At 47.1% G+C, this 24,786-nt stretch overlaps 1 protein-coding gene across 2 annotated transcripts in view; it reads right to left on the bottom strand.

Moving 5' to 3' along the window:
* pipox (pipecolic acid oxidase) overlaps positions 1 to 24,786 on the bottom strand; it is a 93,664-nt gene that overhangs the window by 30,587 nt on the left and 38,291 nt on the right. For both annotated transcript variants that reach the window (XM_085965006.1, XM_085965008.1), the window contains exons 3-5: positions 20,997 to 21,210; positions 10,479 to 10,661; positions 1,462 to 1,614 (exon numbers count right to left, since the gene is read on the bottom strand). In XM_085965006.1, coding sequence (XP_085821132.1) covers positions 1,462 to 1,614; positions 10,479 to 10,661; positions 20,997 to 21,210 — 550 coding nt within the window. The remainder of the gene's footprint in view (positions 1 to 1,461; positions 1,615 to 10,478; positions 10,662 to 20,996; positions 21,211 to 24,786) is intronic.

Consider the following 24,786-nt stretch of genomic DNA (forward strand, 5'->3'; position numbering starts at 1 on the left):
AGAAAGAGGAGGGGAGGAGAGGGGAGAGGGAAGGGGGCGGGGAGGAGAAGGGAAGAGAAGATGAGAGAGAGAGAGGGGAGGGGAGGAGGGAAGGGGGTGAGGGGAGAGGGGAGGAGAGGGGGAAAGGGGGGTAAAGGAGGAGAGGGAAGGGGGGGAGGGGAGGAGAGGGGGAGGGGAGGGGGGAGGGGAGGGGAGGGTAGGGGGGAGGGGAGGGGAGGGTAGGGGGGAGGGGGGAGGGGAGGGGAGAGGGGACGGGGAGGGGAGGGGGAGGAGGGGAGAAGGGGGGGAGGGGGAGAAGGGGGGAGGGGAGGGGGGAGAAGGGGAGGAGAGGGGGGAGTGGAGGAGAGGGGGGAGAGGGGAGGGGGGGAGAGGGGAAGGGGGAGGAGAGTTAAAGGGGAGTGGAGGAGAGAGGGGAGGGGAGGGGGAGGAGAGGGGAAGGGGGGGAGAAGGGAGGAGAGGAGAGGGGGGAGGGGAGGAGAGAGGGGAGGGCAGGGGAGAGGGGAGGGGGAGGAGAGGGGGGAGAGGAGCAAAGGGGGAGGGGAGAGGGAAGGGGGAGGGAGAGGGGAGGAGGGTGAGGGGAGAGGGGAGGAGGGGGAGGGGAGGAGAGGAGAGAGGAAAGGGGAGGGGAGGAGAGGGGGGGAGGAGGGGAGGAGAGGAGGGAGGAGGGGAGGGAGACGGAAGGGGAGGAGGGGAGGAGGGAGGGGGGGGTAAGAGGGGAGGAGAGTAGAGGGGAGGGGAGGAGGGGAGGGAGAGAAGAGGGGAGGGGGGAGGAGAGGGAGAGGGGAGGGGAGCGGAGGGAGAGGGGGGAAGGGATGGTGAAAAGAGATCGCCGCTGCCGAGCACAGCCGCGTCAGGAAAAGCAAATCTGCGCCGGCAATACACAGTAAATGTCCATTTTAATTAATTTCCTTCTCCTTTCCCTTCCCACGGAGCCTGCGCACCGTACAAATAAATCTCCGCAACCCTCCTCCTGTGAAAATATCAAACAGTAATGGTTAAACCAACCCGCGCTATTATTATACATTATTAAATCAACCCATAGCTCCATAGATTCCGGCGTGCGATATGACTATATTATCATACATTCATACCTAAACCACCACAGATTTATGCTCAGAATGCTTCTGCGCAGCTTCCAGTCGTCGGTAGGAGTCCTTCCGTTAAAAGAATCACTAAACCAGTTGCATAAGAGAATATTTGACAGCAACAGGCGTGACACTGTGATTCTCAGATTCATATATGCTGTAGACACATATATTCACAAATCCATTTAGATTAAAATGCAATAAAGGCTATGCACTTGTACCTGTTCCTACTCCCTGCAGCTGTACAATTTTTATTAACACATATTTGCAGAGGATCTGTCTGCCCAATCAATCTCAGAATTATGATCTAAAGTGTTGGTTATAAGTTAAATCGGCGTTCATAGCAGAATAAAGAATATAATCTTCATGTGCATACCTTCATAAGTCCAGGATATTCATTCGAAGGGAGTCCATAGAAATGATGTTGATTTGAGCCTCTGCTTGTCCTTATGAAGCAAGGAAACCCCTTGGAAATTCCATAGGTTCCAGGGACTTTCTCTTTCCAGTAACAAACAACAATCCTCAGTGTCTAACAAGGTTATTAAATCAACAGGAAAAAGGATAATTTAGATGATAGAAAAGTCTCCTGTGAAACACATGATATTACAGCAAAGCAATGTGTTGTTGGGCAATGTTTCACATGAGTGAGCAACCAATAACTCAATTGACAAAGAAGCCAGGGAGTAATGTGGGTCTTTTATACAAGTAAAATACACTCTGTGATGTAACGGCATTGCCAGATTTATTACGTGACCTGCTGCAACCTCAATTACAGGTAACGCTGGATAGGGAAGCTCTTCCTAAAGTAATGTACAAAGTATTGATACTTAGCTGGTTAGAATGGTTGAACTGAGAACAGTGCCTCTCAAAATTACTGTTTTATGAGTAAACTGAAACACTACTAGATGCCAGACATTTTACACTGAAATAGAACCGAGAAGAATGGTTATACTTAGATGGTCTCCTCATTTCTTTGCTTGTGCAAACTCCCTGTTTTAAAGGCCAGTGGTTTTAGCTCCCCACTGATGGTGCTGCAACTACTGCATCAGCCAGAAGGGTGAGACACTCTGGCACTTTGACATTTTTACAATCATAGCCATTGGCGTTCTGGCTGGCTGGTGCGAGCTATGCTTCTTATGGCCTTGTCGTGTCTCCTCAGGTTTCCTTCACCCCCGCCCAGACACAGAAGGGTAGATTTTCCTGGGTTTAATGCCCAATAATTATCCATTTCTGGAATGCAGCAAAACAGAAAATTTGGCACTATCCCACTGCACTCATATAACTCCCGAATTAAAAAAAAAGGTCTCCACTTTGTTAGATGTGTTTGGGGAGATGTTACTAAAATTCTGTGGAAATGAGGTCCCAATAATGTCATACTGTGACCTTTGTTCATATACTTATGTTGGTCACAGATCACATGTTACTTGCACCCAGATAGGTCGAGCACTCTGATCTGGGTAAGTTAGCATTTTAGTTGCAAACATACAGAAAAGCAGGATGATGCTTTTCAGTTTGGAAGGAGCAATTGCCTGTGTAAATATTGTTGGCAAGGTTATATAAGAGATACAAATGTTTTTACCTTCTAACTCGGCAAAAATGACATATTGGGTGTGCCATTCAGGGTGCCAGTATAACTGTGCTACTTTGAGGAATAGGATGAGGATGAACGGGATGGTTGACAAGGAGATGAGACAGCATTAAAGAGGAATGTACTTGTCTGTAATTATGAACAAAACAAAATATATTGGAGGTGATGGTCATTTTTAGACTTCGCTGAAGAACAGTGCATCTAGTGACTGAGGTGATGGGGGAGATCTGTGGCCGCCTGAGGGAACATCACTGCAGGGTTGGAAGCTCTCTCTCCCCTTTGCTGTCAAAGTAACAACTGCTTTGAAATTCTTTGTCATAGGAAGTTTTCAGGGGGGGGGGGGAAACAGGTGACATAATCAACATCTACCAGTCAGCAGCGCATTGCGGTCGTACTCAGGTGATGGATGCACTGTTCATAAGTGCTCGCAGGTTTATTATTTTGAACATTGATGCCCAGGAACAAGAAGAAAGAGCCATGAGTTTCTGTCACATGGTTTGATTCCTGTGGGTTCAGGGCGCAATAGACGACCCTCATGACTGCTGGGCAGAGCGCGCCTCCGCTGAATCCCTCGGCGCTCCCAGTTTAATGCCATCTCTATTCAGAGATAAAATTAAAGTAGGCAAATAGGTTTCGAACATTTTACTTATGTGTTGGTCGGCCTACTGAGTTTCGACTCATGACTTCAGGCATTGTCCACCGGCCAGAGCTCCTGAGCCTCTTGAATAATTGACAAACCAATTTCTATTATGCTTTTCACTCAGACAAGCGTGGGTGCACTTTCTAAAAGATTAAATGGCTGAAGTATCAACTCTCTCCACCCTCCCCTCCCCTCCCCTCCCCACACATCCCCACTCATTAATAAGTCTGGTGATCTCACTGCACAAGGTTAACCTGTTAAATGGTGTTTTCAATTTTATATATTTGAGGGAAATCAGTATTAATATTGTGATGTTTAATGTAGTCATCAATTTTCTTTTGAAGCAATTGTGCACGTTTGTAGATTTTCTGTAAGTTTTTGCACATCTGTCGACAGTATTTGTAATTTTTAATGAAATATGTGTGATCACATTCTAAAACTATCATCTCCATGCAGAAGCCTTCAGCTAAGATTAAGAGGGAAACCGGTCATACATCCTTTTGTGATTTATGGTGTGAGACTATTCCAAACTCTGCCAAAGGATGGGGGAAGAAGAGGCCGAAGGAATATATCAGTTTTTATTTAGCAATGCTGTTTTATTTTTGAGGAGGGCTGGGGGTGTTGGGTGAGGGGACAGGGGGACATGTGTGTTTTCATTATCAGTATCTTATTGGTTAGAAGGATCAGGTGAGTTATGTCAGGATTTATGTAGCTTCACCGAGAACTGCTGGAGCTCATCCTAAACGTGCAGTTGAATTTATGCGTTTCCTGTGCAGAGGTGGACTCTCCCTAAATCCTATGGTTTCGCCTAAGCCTGTTCCGCAAACTGTTCCCCAGCCTCTCCCAACACAGTTCTGAAGTAGCGACCAAGGAGTTACGTATGGCTAAACTCCCCCGTTCTCCATCTGGAAAAGCACCTGTTTTCTGCACTGTAGCGCATCTAATGATGCGGCTCAAGTCAAGACTTTATCATATTAAGGAAACAAATTGTTGTTCCCATGCTTCATTACTCTATAGCATAGCACATCACTGTATTAACATACACTGCCAGAAAGCTGCTATTATTTAACACTCAAAGCCCAGAAACATGGAGAAACAAATAACATGACTATCCCAATCCTTCCAACGAGTTTAGCCAATGTCTGAGCCATACGGACTAAGGAGGCCCCAGGTTGAATACCAGTTTCGTGATGATTTTATTGATGGTGCTAGGGTGCCCTGGGTTAGGAAACAGGAAACCAGCCAGGAGTCACAATTTTGATCGCTATCTAGTGGCTTCCTCTAGAAGTGTGTGTGGTGTGCGCGGGGATGTCGAGGGAAAACGCAACTGCCAGCAATTGAACAGTGAGTCAGCACTCACTGCCAAAGCTCACACATACACAAGGCCCACTTTGGAAAGGCACTGGACGGCACTCAGTAGCTGTGGAACCGCAGTAGGACTCACTTCTCCAGGAGGTGAGCATTGGAAATTGGTGACTAAAAAAAGTTACTACTGCCTTCCTATTCTTCAAACGCCTACCACTAACTTCTGGTAGTACATTTGTTCCCATGGGAAGGATATAGTTTTGCATACTCAAAAAAAAGGGTCAATAAAAGATGATTACATAAACCTACCAGCAAAAATAGTGAGGAACACTATTCGTTTAAGGTTTTAGCTAACATTATGAGAAGAAAACTGGATACCTAGGAATATTTACAAGGCAGCAATCTTATGGCGAGACATATTCCCAAAAGCAGAAATATGGCTTTGTAGAGCTAAAGAGGGATCTCTAAGATATTTATTAGGCCTAATTGTCGACACATATCAGTACCTGGGATTTTTAGTTGATGCTTTGAATTAGTTTTTATGGATTGCCCTGAATAGGGGTGAAAAATGATTTGATCTTTCTTCAATGACAGCAAAGTCATTTAATTTTGTGGTACGTGAGACATATATCCAAATCGTTCTCCTTCATGATTTAGTACACGACAGCAGTCCAGGTCTGAGATTCAGGAGGTGGATCCATGGCAAAGGGGAAATGGATGCAGGAAGAAAGGGCTCAGGCCTACACCAACCTGCTGTTCAGCGGGAAGAGTCAGTCTCGCAGTGGGAAGATCTCTTTGCCACAGCCCCTCACATGAGGATTTGGATAAAAAGATGCCATTCAATTTGACTTGGACAGCTGGAACATCCAGAAGGCTGGCAAGTAGCAAGCAGCCCTGCATAGGTGCTTCCACCACGCTGAAGGCAGATGTCTGTTGTAGAACCGATGAGGAAACACTGAGGCTTGGGGGTGGCAGCTGCTGGAAAACATTATCTGGAGACTGGATACGAGAACACATGCTCATATATCAAGGGTTTGGTGCCTACCCATGACTGGATTACACAGAGGCAAATAGTTACTGTTATGAATCTTATGATCCATGAAGAAAGACTCATGAAATAACACTGGACGGCCAGCTGGTGGCGCTGTCCAAGGAGTATAAATACTCGGGCGTGGGCCCAGCTCATTGTGTAAACAGGAGCTAGTGAAAGATAACTAGACCTCCATGTTTTGAAACAAGTTGATTAAAGCCTTGCTTTATACTCGAACCAAGTGCGTAGTGAGTTTTATTACGTCAGTTACTGCTGGTGCTCTGCGCCCTAGCTGGAGGAATTATGGGGTAAGGTACATGCCTAATGCAGTGGTCAAGAGGATGGTGGCAATGCACACACACATTTTATGATGCGTTGTGCTGCTCATAAGGAGTTGTTCTTATTTGCTGTTTGCCTAGTGATGGCCAACACCTGCACTTGTCAGTTGTTTAATGACCAACGAGTAACTATCCTCCAGTTAAGCACATTTCCTATAGGTTAGGGTCTTCCTAGCTACTTAAGTAGCAGGAGCCTTATCAATGCTATGTGCTTATAAGCTGCATAAATTTGGTGGTTAAACTTTAGCAATATCCCTTTGCACACTTGAGGAGTCCCTAAGCTTTGAGGTTAGATTTTATACAGCAGCGCACTTAATGCAGAGTTTCATGTGCCTGCAGCACATGAGGGAATCTGGGCATAAGGTCCGCTCGCCCTGAACAATTTACTGTCGGTTCATTTTTATGGATGGTAAATTGTGCAGCATATGCTGACTCCTACATCCAAATTTCTGATCTGTATCCCTGCCATACAAAAGCTCTTTGGTAGGAATGCTAATTTATAAAATCTATCCCTGAGTTCTTTTCAACCTGTGCCAAAGTTCTCTGGACTTGGATGAGTGGAGCGAGTCCCTCTGGACAGAGTGTCAGGCATATAGAAACTGTGTGGATTGGCTTTGGAAAATCATAAGCATGATAATGGGTTTCTGTGCATCTGGCTAGGGTTACCAACTCTGGTTTGACATATTCCTGGAGATTTGATCATGTGACATTTGGTCACATGCCATTCGATCACATGACACCACTCGTGATGCTTAATCACATGACATTTGCTCACGTGACATTTGCCCACTGTTTGAGTGTCTCAGAATCACCAAGCCCCGAATAAAAAAAATGGACTTTTTGTTTTATAGTGAGATGAATAAATCAAAGAACACCAAAGAATAGAGAGATATTAGCCCTGAATTTGCAGTTGGAGGCATCCCGCGGGGAAATGCCTCCGATCCGCAAATAAAATGCCCGCGTACCTGCTGGTCCGGGAGGTAAGGAGATTCACGGTCCTGGGTAGAGGCCCACGTATCTCAGGGGTGCAGGCGGTTCGCAAGCACCCCTGGGATCACGTGGGCTGGCTCACCCAATAAAAGAAAGGAATCCCCATTCATACTTACAGGTTCCGTATGTATGGAAACCCTGTTTTGGCCCATTATACAACAGCGCACATCACAGGTTGACATGAATTCTCCCTCCCCCAGTTTGTGTTTCTCTCCCCTCCCCCAGTTTGTGTTTCTCTCCCCTCCCCCAGTTTGTGTTTCTCTCCCCTCCCCCAGTTTGTGCTTCTCTCCCCTCCCCCAGTGTGTGTTTCTCTCCCCTCCCCCAGTTTGTGTTTCTCTCTCCCTCCCCCAGTTTGTGTTGCGCTCTCTCTCTCTCCCTCCCCCAGTTTGTGTCTCTCTCACTCTCCCTCCCCCAGTTTGTGTTGCGCTCCCTCTCTCTCCCTCCCCCAGTTTGTGTTGCGCTCTCTCACTCTCCCTCCCCCAGTTTGTGTTGCGCTCTCTCTCTCTCTCCCTCCCCCAGTTTGTGTCTCTCTCACTCTCCCTCCCCCAGTTTGTGTTGCGCTCCCTCTCTCTCCCTCCCCCAGTTTGTGTTGCGCTCTCTCACTCTCCCTCCCCCAGTTTGTGTTGCGCGCTCTCTCTCTCTCCCCTCCCCCAGTTTGTGTTGCGCTCTCTCACTCTCCCCTCCCCCAGTTTGTGTTGCGTGCTCTCTCTCTCTCCCCTCCCCCAGTTTGTGTCTCTCTCACTCTCCCTCCCCCAGTTTGTGTTGCGTGCTCTCTCTCTCTCCCCTCCCCCAGTTTGTGTTGCGCTCCCTCTCTCTCCCTCCCCCAGTTTGTGTTGCGCGCTCTCTCTCTCTCCCTCCCCCAGTTTGTGTTGCGCTCTCTCTCTCTCCCCCAGTTTGTGTTGCGCGCTCTCTCTCTCTCCCCTCCCCCAGTTTGTGTTGCGCTCTCTCTCTCTCCCTCCCCCAGTTTGTGTTGCACGCTCTCCCTCTCTCTCCCTCCCCCAGTTTGTGTTGCGCGCTCTCTCTCTCTCCCTCCCCCAGTTTGTGTTGCGCTCTCTCTCTCTCCCTCCCCCAATTTGTGTTGCGCGCTCTCCCTCTCTCTCCCTCCCCCAGTTTGTGTTGCGCGCTCTCTCTCTCTCCCTCCCCCAATTTGTGTTGTGCTCTCTCTCTCTCTCCCCCAGTTTGTGTTGCGCGCTCTCTCTCTCTCTCCCTCCCCCAGTTTGTGTTGCGCGCTCTCTCTCTCCCTCCCCCAATTTGTGTTGCGCGCTCTCTCTCTCTCTCCCTCCCCCAGTTTGTGTTGCGCGCTTTCTCTCTCTCTCTCCCTCCCCCAGTTTGTGTTGCGCGCTCTCTCTCTCTCTCCCTCCCCCAGTTTGTGTTGCGCGCTCTCTCTCTCTCTCCCTCCCCCAATTTATGTTGCGCGCTCTCTCTCTCTCTCCCTCCCCCAGTTTGTGTTTCTCTCTCACTCTCCCTCCCCCAGTTGTTCTCGCAGGACTCTTGAGTTTCCAAGCGATTTTACTTGGCCCGATGCCATCATCAACAACTTGCATTGATAGCGTGCCTTTAACGTTCCAAGGCACTTACAACCTCACAACTGCCAATGAAGCAGTTTGTTCCAAATATTGGGGCAACCAGCAGGGCGGTTCTTGCCTCCAATTTCCACCCTTCCCTCACCTTCACATGGTCCATCTCTGACTCTTCCCTTCCCTTCCTCGACTTCTCCGTCGCCATCTCTGGAGATAGGTTATTGACCAACATTCACTACAAGCCCACTGACTCCCACAGCTACCTGGACTACACTTCCTCCCACCCGCCTCCTGTAAGGACTCTATTCCATTCTCCCAGTTTCTCCATCTCCGCCGCATCTGCTCCAACGATGCCACCTTCCACACCAGTGCTTCCGACATGTCTTCCTTTTTCCTCAACCGAGGATTCCCCTCTACCGTGGTTGACACTGCCCTCGACCGTGTCTGTTCTATCTCCCGCACTTCTGCCCTCACCCCAGCCCCTCCCTCCCGGAACCACGATAGGGTTCCCCTTGTCCTCACCTTTCACCTCACCAGCCTCCACATTCAACGGATCATCCTCCGCCATTTCCGCCACCTCCAACATGATCCCACCACCAAACGCATCTTCCCCTTTCAGCATTCCGTAGGGACCGCTCCCTCCGAGACACCCTAGACCACTCCTCTATCACCCCCCAGCACCCCTTTCCCGTACAAGCGCAGGAGATGCCACACCTGCCCTTATACCTCCCCCCTTCCCACTGTCCAGGGCCCCAAACACCCCTTCCAGGTGAAACAGCGATTTACTTGTACTTCTTGCAATCTAGTATACTGTATTCACTGCTCACGATGCGGTCTCTACATCGGGGAGACCAAACACAGATTGGGTGACCGCTTTGCGGAACGCCTCCGTTCAGTCCGTAAGGGTGACCCCGAGCTTCCGGTCGCCTGTCCATTTTAATTCGCCGCCCCATTCCCACTCAGACCTCACCGTCCTTGGCCTCTTGCATTGTTCCACGGAAGCTCAGCGCAAGCTCGAGGAACAGCACCTCATCATCCGATTAGGCACTTTACAGCCTTCTGGACTCAATATCGAGTTGAACAATTTCAGATCATAACCTCGGCCCCTATTATATTTTTATATATTTTTTATCCACACTTTTGGTTTGTGCCGTTTCCTTTTTTCTCTCCCACATGGCAGCTGTCTCTCACTCTGCCAGCGCATTTCACACTTCATCTAGAGCCATCCTTTGTCTCTTTACCTGTCCTATTACCATCTCGTCTCGCCTTGAATATCTCTTAATGTCTCTTCACCTCTCAGACCTTCCCTTTTGTTCTTTCATCCCCTCCCCCATTTCCCCGCCCCCAAACCCGCTTTTCAATCTGTTTCATTTCCTGCTTTTTCCTCAGTCCTGACGAAGGGTTTCGACCTGAAACGTTGACTCTATTTCTCTCTCCACGGATGCTCCTGGCCTGCTGAGTTTTTCCAGCGTTTTCTGTTGTTATTTCAGACAACACTGTTTGGTTGCAAGCCACAACAGCCAGGGTACTGCGCGTACACGTACAAGGACAGTTTCTCCCGAGTCACCAACAGCTGCACTGGGATGACCAATCGCCTATTCCGGTAGACGGGTTGGGAACCCCACATCCGGCTGAGCTAAAAAGTCTAGATTTTATAATGTATGTGCAATGGTGGGCGGGGAAGAACAGGAACCTGCCAGGGCTCTGTTAGTAGCTGATGTAGGTGGACATCTACAGTAAGGATTAATGATTACAGTACAAAGCAATCACTGCTAAGTTTATTGAGTGATAATTCCCCATTGATTACCAGGAGGACAACACTGTCGGTATATATTATGTTCAAAACAAAATTCCTGGAACGCTTTACTGTAAAGTAGCTTTGATTGCATTGATGTATTTGGAGGTCACTTTAGACTGAGCACCACAACAGGATGATGTTACTGCAAGTTGAATATGAGTAAGATCCATTAAATACCCTGTACCTTCAGAGGAAGCTGTAGTCTCACAAGATTCAATAGTTTATTTGTCCAAGGTCCAGCAGTAATCACCAGACTTTTTGCTCTGTAAATTCCTGCGGTGGTTGTCACGGTAACCAGGGATCCAGGCTGTATATCAACAACTTGTTCCCCATCGTGAATGGTTCCTCCAAACCTCCGGAACAGATCCTGCAAAAAAGATTCAATTTGGCCTTGTGAAACCATGTAGAACACGTAATTATTTCTAATAATTATTTCTCCGCGATCCAGAAAATACATTTATACATATCAAAAGGAACTGAAGAGATCTATTATTTTTTACCCTCACAGTGACAATCTGTTGCCCTTTTCTATTTAAATTATTGAACTTTTCTCACATTGCAGTTATCGGTTAACCGGTTTTTCTGTCTTTTATGTCTTCAAACCATTATCCCAGTGGAACAGAATTAGTTAAAGACATCCTATATATTAATGCATTTTTCTTTTAGAGCAAAAGGTTTGTCAGGGAAATAAGCACTTTAGATGTATAAAGACATTGCATAATTCAGGCCGAAGTTTGGCCTCGGGAATTAAAAATCAAATTTTTAAATAAAAATATAAGCTCTAACATGCCAAAGTATTAAGCTGTCCACCCAAAGCATGCTAATCTACTCTATATTAACATTGGTAGGCAGGGCACCACATCCCATCTCAAATTGCTTATATTAGCTGTTTTGCCTGGAGGTGGCGCTGTGATGGGGTTTTCAATGTCAGTAACCCTTTCACTGTGAACATATACAGCTGCAACTTGACATATTGGTGCCCTGTGTAATAATGAAATATTCTTGCCCTCTACAATTCACAAGGCCCACACAGAAAGAAAAAAATTGGGCCTCCGACTACAGTAATTGCAACAAACAGGGCCTCCTCAAAGTCACCATAATTGTGACCTCTGATAGTTTTAAACATTTGGCGCCACTACAACCCCACCCCGCCACTATGGTTGGTCATACCCCCCACCCAGAGATCACCGAGTTGGATTTCTTGCTCCCCCCACCCCCCCCACACACACACCACCCCCCATCCCCCCCACCCCCCCCCATCCCCCCCACACCACCCCCCATCCCCCCCCACACACCACCCCCCCCACACCCCACCCCCCCACACACCCCCCCCACACCCCCCCCACACACACCAACCCCCACCCCCCCAGAGATCACCGAGTTGGTTTTTCTGCTCCCTACCCCCACCCCCTACCGCTGCTGCTTCTTCTTTCATATGCTAGTAGCAAAGCAAATCAGATGTCAATATCTAAGTCAGATATCCAGGCCAAAGCTTCCGGTGTAACAGCGTGGATATCTTGTAGGCTGCCTGCGAATTTCCTCCGAGGGCAGAGCTCAATGATGTGCCCCAGGGTCGGATCAGGAGCTCCACAGTCACATGATGGGGATGCTTTAATCTTCCATCTATGGAGAAGGTGGCAGCATCTACCATGGGCGGTTCTGAGGCGGTTGATGGTTGTCCACCGTTTGCGAGGAAGGTTTGATCCTTCAGGTTGTACTGTGGGGTCCTCTATAAGGAATTCATTCCGTATGTCACAGTTCTTCCAAGCATTTCGCCATCGGTCATCAAGGCTGAGATATTCCTTTACCCTGCTGAGGTATTCGTCCTGCCATCTCCCCACTCCGCTCTGAGGTTGTTTTCTTGCATGTCCCTCCTCCCACTAAGGTAGTTTTCTTGGTTCCCCCCATATCCTCCTCTGCCTTAGCCAATTTGTGCCTCTGCCCTGTAACCCTACTTGATCTGAAGACTGCACTTAGCCTTGACTCCATGTGAAATGCCACAGGAGATCGACTAGTTCTCTTTTTAACTATGTTAAGATTAATTCCCTGTAGCAAACACCCCACCCACTCACCTCATATTACAAGAGCTAGCATCGCTTAAATCCAGCCCTGACGTCAAGCAGAGCCGCACTGAGGCAGCTTAATGAGGCCACTTTAACTATGATTGGCATTGCTGCAATGGTTCTGTGTTCTTCTTTATTCCACAACGAAATCAGTAGCATGAACATCAATTACTTGCTGTTTAGACTCTGCAGACTGGTAAATGTTATTATTTGAGTGTAATATTTTTTTCTGAGTTAGTACTTACTAAATGTTTAGAATACAAAAGTGTTTATATAACAGTAATGACAACTCCACTATCTCATAAATAATGAAACAAACTCTTAAAAATCATGAGATTTGGTAAGAAATCATGAGTTGTTATTTTTTTCCTGACCCGACCCATCGCTGCCCTTTACTCCCAGACAGGAAGCGCATTCCATGACCTTTGCCCCTGGACAGGAAGTACATTCGGCCGTCACTAACCGATTACTGACGCAAGAACATAAGAAATAGGAGCAGGAGTAGGTGGATCGGTGGCCCCGCTGTCACGTCACTCGCAGGCCAGCCTCGATCTGCTTTTGACTGTTACTCTGTCTGGAACACAACCTCCTCCAGCCCTACAACCCGCCGCGATCTGTGCGCTCCTCCAATTCGGGCCTCTTGCGCATTCCCGATTTTAATCGCTCCACCATTGACGGCCGTGCCTTCAGCTGGTCACACTCACTCTACCATCCAAAACAAGCGGCAACCTTTGTTGTCCCCAGGCAGTTTGAATTCTTCAGCACACAGATGTGCTAAGTGGGTTGGATTAAATCGCGAGACTTGGTGTTACTTTTAGTGTAACAGAGGTAGAGTGCCATAACGTGTAGGAAGGCAGGTTCAATTCTCTTCAACACCCCTACCCCTCCCCTCCATCTCCCCATCTAGTTCTTGATCTTAGTAACACAGTCTAAGCACTGCCGCAGAATCTGTTCTTGTTCGAAATCTTGCAAACTATATTTTTAGGTTGGAATTGCTCTTGCTTATAGAATACAGGAAACTTTTTTTTATCCGGCACGGACGGGACCGACGTGGTGCCGGTTCATCAAAAATTCCGGATAACCAAAAGCTATAGTAAAAGATACGGAGCTGAGAGCTCCGTATAAAGCAACAAACCCTGTTGCTTAGCAACAGGTTCAGAACAATGGCCACAAGTTGCAAGTGTCTCTGTAGCTTAGCAACAGCTGCAGCCACACCCTTGCACAGCAACACATGGAGGAAGGCAAGTAATAAAAGTTACCTGAACCTACTCCTGAATTTTGCCGGTTAACCGACATTTCCAGTTATTTAGGTGCCGGTTAACCGACATTTCCGGTACCCTGGTTTTTCCTGATGTTTAAACTTTTCATGTCAAGTGTTAACAATTGCCCGCTTTATGATGTGAAACCTTGAGGTCCAGAGGTTTTATAAAGTAAAATCTGTATCAGCGATAGCTTCGACCAAACTTATTTCTGAATGCAGAACATGCTGGACAGTTTAAGGATTCTGTCCCAATTGTCCACTTATCAGAAGGTCTGGCAAATAATGTTCTTTAATGGTTTAAAAGAAGATGCACTAACATGTGGCCGATCTTTATGCTCTAGAAAGGTTGCAGCCTACCTGTGCAAGAGTTAAGTTAATCAGTATCCCTGCAGGAAAAAGGTGTAATCCTAATGAAAATGTCGGATGAACAGGAGAAAATCAACAGTTGTCAAGATTTTTACTAACCCTATGAACCAAAACAGCTCCTTGATGGTGAATAAATCAATACACTGTGCTGAGGGTAAGTTCTAATTACATATATAGAATAAAAGAGTCCTGTAATTCTACTTGACCAATTTAAAAAACATACTACTAATTTACTTACTTGTGGAACCTTATGTTCTATGTTGCAAAGTTGATAGAAAAGACATTTTGGTTTTTCAGCACAAGTGAATCATTAATTAAAATATAGTTGTGGGCAAATTAAAGTGCAATGGAAAAACATTAACCTCCAATAAACTCTTATATAAATCCTTCCATTTTACACGGTCTCTACCTGACATTATTTTCATCAGGCACAGGCCTGAATTTCACAATGTCGCTTCCAAAAATCAGGAGCTCGCTTTTGCACCAGCTACTTTTATCCTTTCATTTGCTTGTGGGTTCCTCTTTGCTGGCCATTATTTCCTTCATTGCTCCCAGGAATCTGCCCATTCTACTCTACCTGGTTGCAGGGAAGTCTGCAACATTGGTTTCCGATCTCCTTTTATTCTTATGGGACAGCGCTTCCCTCCCTCACCTCACGACCTCCTCCTCAAAGACCCACTAAAATTTTGTGTGAACCTCTATGTATTTTAAAGCAAAATGTCATGAGGAATACACATCATTGAAGGCTTCCATTCAAAAGAATAGGGTAAAAATACCTGCGATAACCTTATCGTTCTCTTTCAGATGCTGATCAATTGCTATCCAGCATTATTTTTTAATGCTTATCAAGGCAAGGGATGTTGGTTCAGGGTGTGGGGCTTTTCCCATTTCAGACACCCAGGGCTGGATTTTAACACCCAAAAAAATGGGTGGGTTGGGGTTGGGTCAGAGGTTAAAATTTTTAGGCCTAGAAATTCAGTGGGCTGCACCACCCGTTAGCGCCTTAAGAGGGCGCTAAGTCGGTCGGAAGCCACTGGCCACGCCTCCCGCTAAATTTAGCGGGACGCTAATGGTGGTGCTAACCGTTAGCGCTGCGCCGCTACCGATGACGTCATCGGTGTGCGCAGCGCCCCGCTACCGCCCCGATCGCGAAATTTAGTGGCGCCCCCTGCTTTAACGCCGGTCGCTATTTGCGACTGGTTCAGGGGGGCCTACCTGTGGCGGTAGAGGCGCTGAGGTGCGGGGCGGCCATTTTTTTTGCTGGCCGCCTGCCAGCACCTCTCCGCACCGCCGTCCCCGGCCTCCTGAGCACCCCCCGCGGAGTGCCGGCTGTGTTCCAAGAGCCCGGCACTTCTCCTCGGTGCCGGGCTCTTGTGCCGGCACTTACGATCTTTGGTCGCGCTGCAGCAGGCCCCTCCCCTTTAAGAAGGGGAGGAAGGCCTGCAGTACCGCTGCGCGCCGTGCCGCAGCACCACACGCTGCGGCACGTTGCGCAGCGATTTTGAGTTGCAGCGCCCCAAGAGGGATGCGGGGCGCCTCGAGTAGCGCTGCGCTTCCCTCTGGGGCGCGCAAAGTCAATTTCCGGCGGGCAGCTGGGACTACTTCCAGGGCGCTACTTTTAGCGCCCTGGCGAGGCTGGCGCCCCAAATGGGGCGCCACTGAATTTCTAGGCCTTAAGAATCTCAAACCCGACCCCAAACCACCCACTTCCAGGTTTAACGGAGGCGGGACAAGGGGAGGGCAGCCAACCCAGTCCCAGGAGGCAGGTTGGCAATTTAAATATTTGAATGAAGATGGCAGCGTCTGATTTAACCTGTTTTACAGATTTAACAGTGGCCTGCAAGGGGCAGCTGAGGGGAGGCAAGGACAGGTTCGGAGAGAAGGTCAGTGCCTTTACAGCACTCCTTGTTGGCCAGGAGGAGCAGGAGTGCTTCCCCCCCACCCCCGATACAAAGACCCCGGGGTCCGTAATTGCCACCCCCTCGGGACGAGACAACCTCCTGGATCGGACACTGCCCCCACCACCCACGGGGTTGGGGATCGGACCTACCTGGTCCTGCGGCCTGCCCCGGAATGCTCCCTGCCCGCCTGTCAATGAGGCTGACCTCCAGGCGGAGGAACCTCATAACTTGCAGTTAAAAACGAGCAGGTTACAGGAAACTTTCGATTTACCGGCACCTAAATAACCGGAAATCTCGGTTAACCGGCAAAATTCAGGAGTAGGTTCATACTTCATATTACTTGCTTTCCTCCATCTGTTGCTGTGCAACGGTGTGGCTGCAGCTGTTGCTAAGCTACAGAGATGCTTGTAACTTGTGGCCATTGTTCTGAACCTGTTGCTAAGCAACAGGGTTTGTTGCTTTATACGGAGCTCTCAGCTCTCCGTATCTTTTACTATAGCGTTCGGTTATCCGGAATTTTTGATGAACCGGCACCACGTCGGTCCCGTCGGTGCCGGATAAAAAAAAGTTTCCTGTACTAGATGCTCCAAACTCGACCCTTTCGGATTTAAACCTGCAGAGTTCTGCGGACAGATGGGGAGCCTGCCTAAATTAGGCAGTGGACTCATGAATTCATGCAATTCAGAGTCTTGTTACATCAATGGGGCTCCGATGCCATTGTAAGTGTGACCTGAGAGGGTAAACTGCAGTGACTTTCCCACCAGGCTAAAGCAAATGATCCTTTGTGGGGCCAGGAGAAACTGGAGTGCTCCTCTGAGCCCCACACGCTGCTTCCCCAGTCCTGGACCACCTTTCGCTCCCAAAACCCGCTCCCTGCCACTTACCTGCTTGCCGGTAAGCCTTCCAATAGTGCCGGCTGGCGGCCTGCCACTGCCCGAACACCCTCTCCCGACAACCAAACAGCCGGCCGGCGGCATGTGGACGAGGCCCAGGAGCTAAAATATCCCAGGCCTCAAACTAAGGTCAGTGAGTGCCGTCCACACGCACTCTGCTCCCCCAGCCCAAAACCACTTGGGGTTAAAACGCACCCCATAATATCAGGAAGGAGTAAAGGAGGTCAAGTTGTAATTATTTGCACTGTTTTGCTTAAAGGAAAACTGGGCCCAAAGAGTTTCAGAAAGCGAGAGTTGTAAATTGATCTCGGTGAATACAAATAGGGTCTTTGCACGCTTTCATGCTAAGATACCCGCATTAATAACAAAGTCATAAGTATCTAAATTAATTCATGAGCATACACTTGTGTGGAACGTAGTTATTTCCACACTGCTGTTCTAATATTGAACCACCACTCGAGTAAGTTTACTATAGATTAATCTCAGTAAGTTGCTGCCCAGAATATGTCAAGGTAATGCTTGTTTAGATAAAGCTTATGAATTTTGCTTTGAAGACTACTAAAAAGATTAGCTAATGAATCCAAGGTAATGGGGTGAGGAAGCAGTCCGATAACCATGGCAAATCTCAAACACGGGGCTGTTCAATTGTATTCAGTTATTAGTACTGCTGAAGTGAGTCAGACGTAGATTTAACTACTTCACGCAGATGGTGGTGATTGTATGCAATGAACTGTCAAGGGAGGCAAAGAGGGCTAATTCTATCAGCAAATTCAAGAGACCTTTGGATACGTATCCACTGATATAACTGATTGAGAGATATGAATGGTATAATGGGATATGGTATTCCCTGAACACACTAAGATCACCCAGATGGACTGCAATGGACTTTTCTGGACCTGTACGTTCCAATGTTCCGATTATATTCTCCTTCTCTCTTCCCTGTTCTGGTCTCAGTCCAAGTGCAAATGAGCTCTGATCAATCAGATTTGGAAATGTTGGTGTGAAACACAAAACAATGAACAAAGAAACAAAATAAAAGAATGAGAGAGAGAGAGGAACAAATTTTCCATTACAGAAATGGTGCTGATTTTTAAAAAAATGTGAAATAATTAGCTTTCTTCCATTTTCAAGACTCTAAATGCTCCATTTGCTTCTTAAGGACTTTTTATTCTATTTTCTCTGTGTGAATAATTCAAGATTTTTTTAGCAAATGGTTCCATTTGTTACTCTTTCTCCTTCACCTTTCTGAAATGCCCAATGTGCCGAGAAAAGTTTTCCCCTTTCTGTTAGTGTACAAATGTACCAGTAAAAAGATTCCATGCGGAGATAACCTGTCAGAAGCACAGCTTGGATCTATTGCCTCACAAATGGAACATTAGATTGCTTCAGCTTGAGAAAGGCTGTTCTGAGAACAAAAAGGTATGCATCACTTGAAAGACAAACGCTACAAAGCAGAGTTTCCTCAGTTTGTCAAGCGTACTCAAAGATATGAGCCAGGGATAATGTTTCAACGGACTAGCCAACATTATCGCACTTGCACATGAAGTGTTTTTTGACTTCTTCACATTTCAGTTTCTACAAGTACTTCAGCAACCACTTTGGCACCATCTGGAGTCCTTGAAATTCGCACCACCTAGACTGCCGATTCCGCGTCACTGAACCTCCTGACGCTTGTTCCCGCTGTGTCAGCTAAAACACTGAAGAACCCTTAAGTTATTCCAGGCCTGAAGCAGCAGCACCTGCTTTCCCACCTCTCGAGGGTCATGACCTATCACAAGTATTTTTTGCTTTTACAGCTCACCCTCAACATGCAAATAAGAGAAACTCAAAGTTGGCCGAATTCTCCTCTGCATTAAGCGAGAATCTCGAATGTCGAATCTCACCCCACCGAACCGTTTGAATTCTGTTGCAGGTTTCATATCCCGCAAAGGGCAAGTTCTCAATCACAGGCGTGTTCAACACTGGGAGCGCACCTACAGTACGTTAATGAATCTGACCCCAGAAATGCACACAGGGTCCTCACACCAAAGGTCAGGTGAGAATGTGCGATTGGGAAATTGAGGCTCAGGTGCTTATACCACACCATTGGGCAAGAGATACAGGGGGGGAGGCGAGAAAAAACTTTTTTACGCAGCGAGTGGCGAGGACCTGAAACTCGCTGCTGATGGAAGTGGTGGAAGCGGAGACACTCAATGTTTTCAAGGGGAGACTGGGTAGGCCCTTGAGGGAAATAAACTTGCAGGGCTACGGGGATAGAGCGGGGGAATGGGACTGACTGGATTGCTCTACAGAGAGCCAGCACGGATTCGATGGGCTGAATGGCCTCCTTCTGTGCCGTTATGACTCTATGGGGGAAAAATTCAGTATCACCCCATTTGGGGCGCGATTATCGGCTGTGTGCAAAGTTTAGCGCCTGGCGCTAATTATCGCCTCCAACTGCAAACTTGGCTTTTATCGCCCCCGGAGTTGATTGGAGTGCTAAATCGGGCGCTACACACCGCTCAAGGTGTAAAGGCCGAGGAGCGAGGCGCTACCTCAGAGCGCTGGTGAAGCTCATGTGATGTCAGTTAACAATGGAACACAAACACAATGGCGCCAGCCAGTTCTTAAAGGGGAGGGTCGATCTTGCTCTCCATCCACACCCTGCTCATTGCAGCCTTGAATCTCGGCCTGGAGAGACCTGTACATCAAATCTGCTGGAAAGAACAATGGAGAGGCCCAGGGAAAGAGCTCAGAGTGCAGCCCCCACAGTCTCTTCTAAATCAATGCAAGGAAGGGCAAATCAAAATGAAGCTGCAAAGTGCTGCTCAGTACCCAAAACTCCTTCACACAGCGTTGAATCTCTCCAGAAGTCTCTCTCTCTTAGAATGCGTGGTGCAAAAATGTCACCAACAAAAAAAGGCAGGAAGCGGTCGCCTTTAAATAGCGCTCCCCCAATCCCTTCCTGACTGCAAAACGCTCCCCTCAACCTGTTGTTGCTAGCGGCAGGCAGTAAGGCAGGGGGTGCCACTCAATATCCGGTCTGGGGCGCTACCGGGGTGTTGCACACTCGACAGACGTCACGGTCTGCCAACGCAGGAGATTGTGGTGGTACCGCAAAATGTCTAGCTAATTTCGTGAGCAGCGCAAACATCGCCGCGCACGGGCGCTAGTTGCTTTGCGCCCCATTAGCGCCCTCTTAAGGCGCTAACAGGAGGCGCAAACCAACTGAATTTTCTCCCCTATGACTCTATGACCATTGACTGATTTGGTACTGATTTTTTTTTTCTGTCCTTAACTTTTATTTTTGTTCCATTAACCTTTCTTTCTTTAAGCAACTGCTCTAAAGATCCACAGGTGTTATTGGCTGCTAGTACCTCGCCTGAATGATTATTCTTTATCTATGAGCCTAGACAACGATAGCAGGTGATTCAGTCATGGTGGATATCTTTCGGATGCGACGTTAAACAGAGGCCCTCTGAGATGGATGTAAAAGATCCCATGGCACTATTTGAAGAGCAGAGGAGTTCTCCCCAGTGTCCTGGTCAATATTTATCCCTCAACCAACATTTAAAAAACAGATTATCTGGTTATTATCTCATTGCTATTTGTGGGATCTTACTATGCATAAATTGGCCATGTTCCCTACATTACAACAGTGGCTATGCTTCAAAAGTACTTAATTGGCTGTAAAGCACTTTGGGGCGCCCTGAGTTTGTGAAAGGCGCTATATAAATGCAAGCTCTTTCTTTCTCTCGTGACAGCTGGGTTTTATGCAGTCCTCGCCCAATATCGAAACATGCAGAGCTCACTGAATGGTAAAGGGATAGCCTTGGCTGATTCTCCTCTTCCCCGAGGTCAGGCAAGCTGAGGTCAACTTCGGAACCCATAATGAGGACTAAGCTAAAATCAAGCAACTGACCACAGACAAGGAATTAAACCTGGAATCCTACTGGCCCAGGAGGCTCAGTACCACACCATGCACTATATTACCCGACTGAACCACGGGAGGACTTTAGGACTCTGCTTCTTACCTAGAATGCACCAACATTTTTCTGCAATGAAACACATGGTTTAATACACTTGACAGAGGTAACGATGAATAAGTTGCTGAAATTATCAGTTTGCAAGAGAGAATGGGCTCGGAGTATCCTAGTTTCTACTATGATCAAACATGGGGAGTGATTTTAGCTGGTTTAATATCCAGTGAAAGAATGGATACAGAGCACAGCACTTTACCTGAACAGTCTTTAAAGCTCGATCAGCATACAAGATTCCTGCTGTTTTGTCAAGAACGGCAGATACCTCTTTTGGAAGGTCTATAGCTGGAAACCTCCTTGAAAATTCTTCAGATGTCAAACTCTCCATGGGGACCTTGTTCTCTACCAATGTCGACTTCATACTTTGAAATTCTTGGTCTTCTTCTGTGCCTAGAGCCAATAACCCTGTTTGCCTACAGATAAACACAAGATTAATCGCATTACTATAGGTGGCATAGTGGTTAGCACTGTTGCCTCACAGCGCCAGGGACCCGGGTTCGAATTTGGCCTCGGGCGACTGTCTGTGTGGAGTTTGCACATTCTCCCCGTGTTTGTGTGGGTTTTCTCCGGGTGCTCCGGTTTCCTCCCACAGTCCAAAGATGTGCGGGTTAGGTTGATTGGCTATGATAAATTGACCCTTAGTGTTAGGGGGATTAAATACGTGGGGTTACGGGGATAGGGTGGGATATGTGTTGGTGTAGGGGTTACGGGGATCAGGTGGGATATGTGTCGGTGCAGGCTCGATGGGCCTAAATGGCGTCTATCTGCTCTGTGTGATTTCTGTGTGTGTGAACTGCCCATTGATATTTTTTTACTCCATTTCCCACCAGTTATTTTCCCTCCGTCCTTCTTTCCAGAGGGTGTTGATGCTTGCTGGGGTGTGGTTGCAAGGGCCATAGTTGTTCTCTGGTACCTGACCGCAGTGGCAAATCTTCATATGTGTGCCTCTAGCGTGAGTGCCAGCGGACTGTTTGATCATGGAAGAGCGGTACAGCCGAGCCCGATCCTGTGCTCGTCCAGTGTCCACAACTGCACTTATAGCCGAGGTCACTCTCGAGTGATCAGGAGCTGGAACCCTGGTAGAATTACCCCATCCCAATCCAGAGGTGAATTGCAGCACCCTTGCTAATGCCCATGTGCAATCAGCATAGATTGGCGATTGATCCTGGGAACTCTCTGGTCTTTATGGTTCAGCCACTCACTGCTTTAACCAGCTGAGACATCAGGGAAGCCTAGTAATTCATGTGTTCTTTCTGATTTGATTTGCTTTCTGCTTTATTTCTTATACGGTTATTCAGATGTGTCCAGACTGCCTGGAGAATAACCCTGGCTTTGTATCCTTTCTGGGGAAGCTCGAATAAATCTCCAAGCAGAAGTGCCAGGTTTGAATCTTGGCCTTGTTCAAACTACAAACATTCCTTACTGGATAAGTTTTATTTTCGCCGTTCTTGGATGAATGGCTTATGGTATTGGAATGCTCGATCACAGTGCGAAGAAAAATTTATAAGGAGACCTACCCTGCACTTTAAAGCAGATCTATATTGATGGTGGCTCTGAACATTTCCTCGGCACAGCATCCATCTCTCCCAATGCAGAGAGGACAGCACAGTAGCAGGAAGGCAATAAGATTTAATGGCCCGGAATTTGCGGTCAGCGGCGAAGCAACAGCAATTGCCGCTGACCTCGAAGTCAGCTGCCCACAAAGATATCGCGATCTCTGTGGTGAAAACTTTAACTTTTTCAACCTTAATTTGATTGTAGCGTTGCCAAAAGGGGATCTCCAACATACAGCAGCAGTGATGTTATCAAGCTGTCTAAGCAGCCAATCACCTTGAAGAATTCTCACAGACAGCAAACTAGGAAATAAAAAGCACTGATTATCATTCACTTGTTAATTTTACAGAGAATGAAATAAAGTTTGGTACATACAGATGGGGTTATGGTAGAAGCTGAAATATCATGAACTTTAAAAAAAAAAGAATATTTTTATTATTTTAAAAATCTAGTATTTTTTTACCATAATGGAAAAATTTGACATTCCACAAATATAAAATTCGTTTTTCAGGGCCAGAGCAGTTGTTCAGCAGTCAATACGCCGTTAAAACCCCAGTTACACATCTTTCAACAAGGCCTAACATTTATGGGGTGTTTAACAGTGATATCAGAACGGAAAAGGGGATTTTGTTTCAGTTCAAGTGATTTCACTGATTGCTGGATATGAGGAGCTCCACAGCGCAGCCTGTGGCGGAGCAGGGAATGAGTGACCGCAATGTCAGGATTTCTGCGTTTATCTGCGCATGCGCTAAATCCTGCAGTTACGGTCAGTCTCAGAGGGATAATGACGGTGAACTGACAGTTTCGCCATCATTACCACTGCAAAATCCAGGTCAATGTGTATATATATATATACCATCCAGCCAGCTATTTAGTAAAATGAGCCTTGGCTGAAATAAAATTGAGAAAGATTGGAAAAGCAAAGAGCAAACAACAAATAACAATTTGTGAATGTTGTGTGAAATGACCAAAGGTCATAGAATGATTGATCAGGAAAGTTCCATCTAAGCTCAGTGAGATTATTATTTAAGTTGCATCTCAAGCTTACTGACCCGCTGCAACATAGAACTAGAAAGAAAGAAAGACTTGCATTTATATAGCGCCTTTCACGGCCACTGGACGTCTCAATGCGCTTTACAGCCAAATTAAGTACTTTTGAAGTGTAGTCACTGTTGTAATGTGGGAAAAACGGCAGCCAATTTGTGCACAGCAAGGTCCCACTAACAGCAATGTGATAATGACCAGATAATCTGTTTTTTTTCTCTTATGTTAGTTGGGGGATAAATATTGGCCAGGACACCGGGGATAACTCCCCTGCTCTTCTTCAAAATAGTGCCATGGGATCTTTTACATCCACCCGAGAGAGCAGACGGGGCCTCGGTTTAACGTCTCATCCGAAAGACGGCACCTCCAACAGTGCAGCACTCCCTCAGCACTGCACTGGAGTGTCAGCCTAGCTTTATGTGCTCAAGTCCCTGAGCGTGGGACTTGAACCCACAACCTTCTGACTCAGTGGCGAGGGTGCTACCCACTGAGCCACAGCTGACAGACATAGAATATATAACATGTTAGATTATGACCTAAAGCGGGCTAACTAGGTAATGGTCTGGCATTTTGAATTTACATTATGATGAATTAGTACACAAAACATTTGAGACTGCTGCAACAAATACATTAAAACATACATTATGACAGTGCAAAAAACAATAGCTTTAAGTTTAGCCGAGGACTAACAGTTGTTTGGACCTGGGCGGGGGATGGGAGCTCTTCCCTGAGGCATGCTTCATTAATTGTATTCACAACCCGTATCTATTGAGACGATTAGTAAACGGAAAAGATTATATTCCCTCCCCCCTGAGAAAATGCTTGTGCTTCCACCATCACCTTCTGCCATCTGAAAAGCGGGCAAACCATCCATCTTACTTCAGCACCAGCACTGCTCTGTTCAATAAACAAAAACCATCCTCGACATGATTGCGACATAAAGAGACTTCCCCTCATTGAAAATGAATTTAAATGTCCTTTCCACGGTCCTGCAAGGATTATGGACACTGTCATGAATCTTATCGTGACTCACGAAGTAACACTGGGCGGCCAGCTGGTGGCGCCGTCCAAGGAGTATAAATACTCGGGCGTGGGCCCAGCTTGCTCAGGATGTTTCTGTAACCAGGAACTAGTGATGTAACTAGACTCTCATGGTTTTGAAACAGTTAATTAAAGCCTTGTTTTATACTCAAACCAAGCACTCTGTAGTCTTGTTACATCAGACACTTTCCCTTATACTACATTATTAAAATGGAATATGTTTCTTTTCCCATCACACAGTAACTACATACAGTCTTATTCGAGGTTACCCCCACCGTTGGCCTAGGGTTGACAAGAGCACTGGTTCAAGAGGTTGGTAACAAGTGCTGATAACTAGCACGGGGTCCAAT

This window comes from Somniosus microcephalus, chromosome 22 (genome assembly GCF_052327205.1).
Source record: "Somniosus microcephalus isolate GS21.2 chromosome 22, FLI_Smic_1.0, whole genome shotgun sequence".
NCBI lineage: Eukaryota > Metazoa > Chordata > Chondrichthyes > Squaliformes > Somniosidae > Somniosus > Somniosus microcephalus.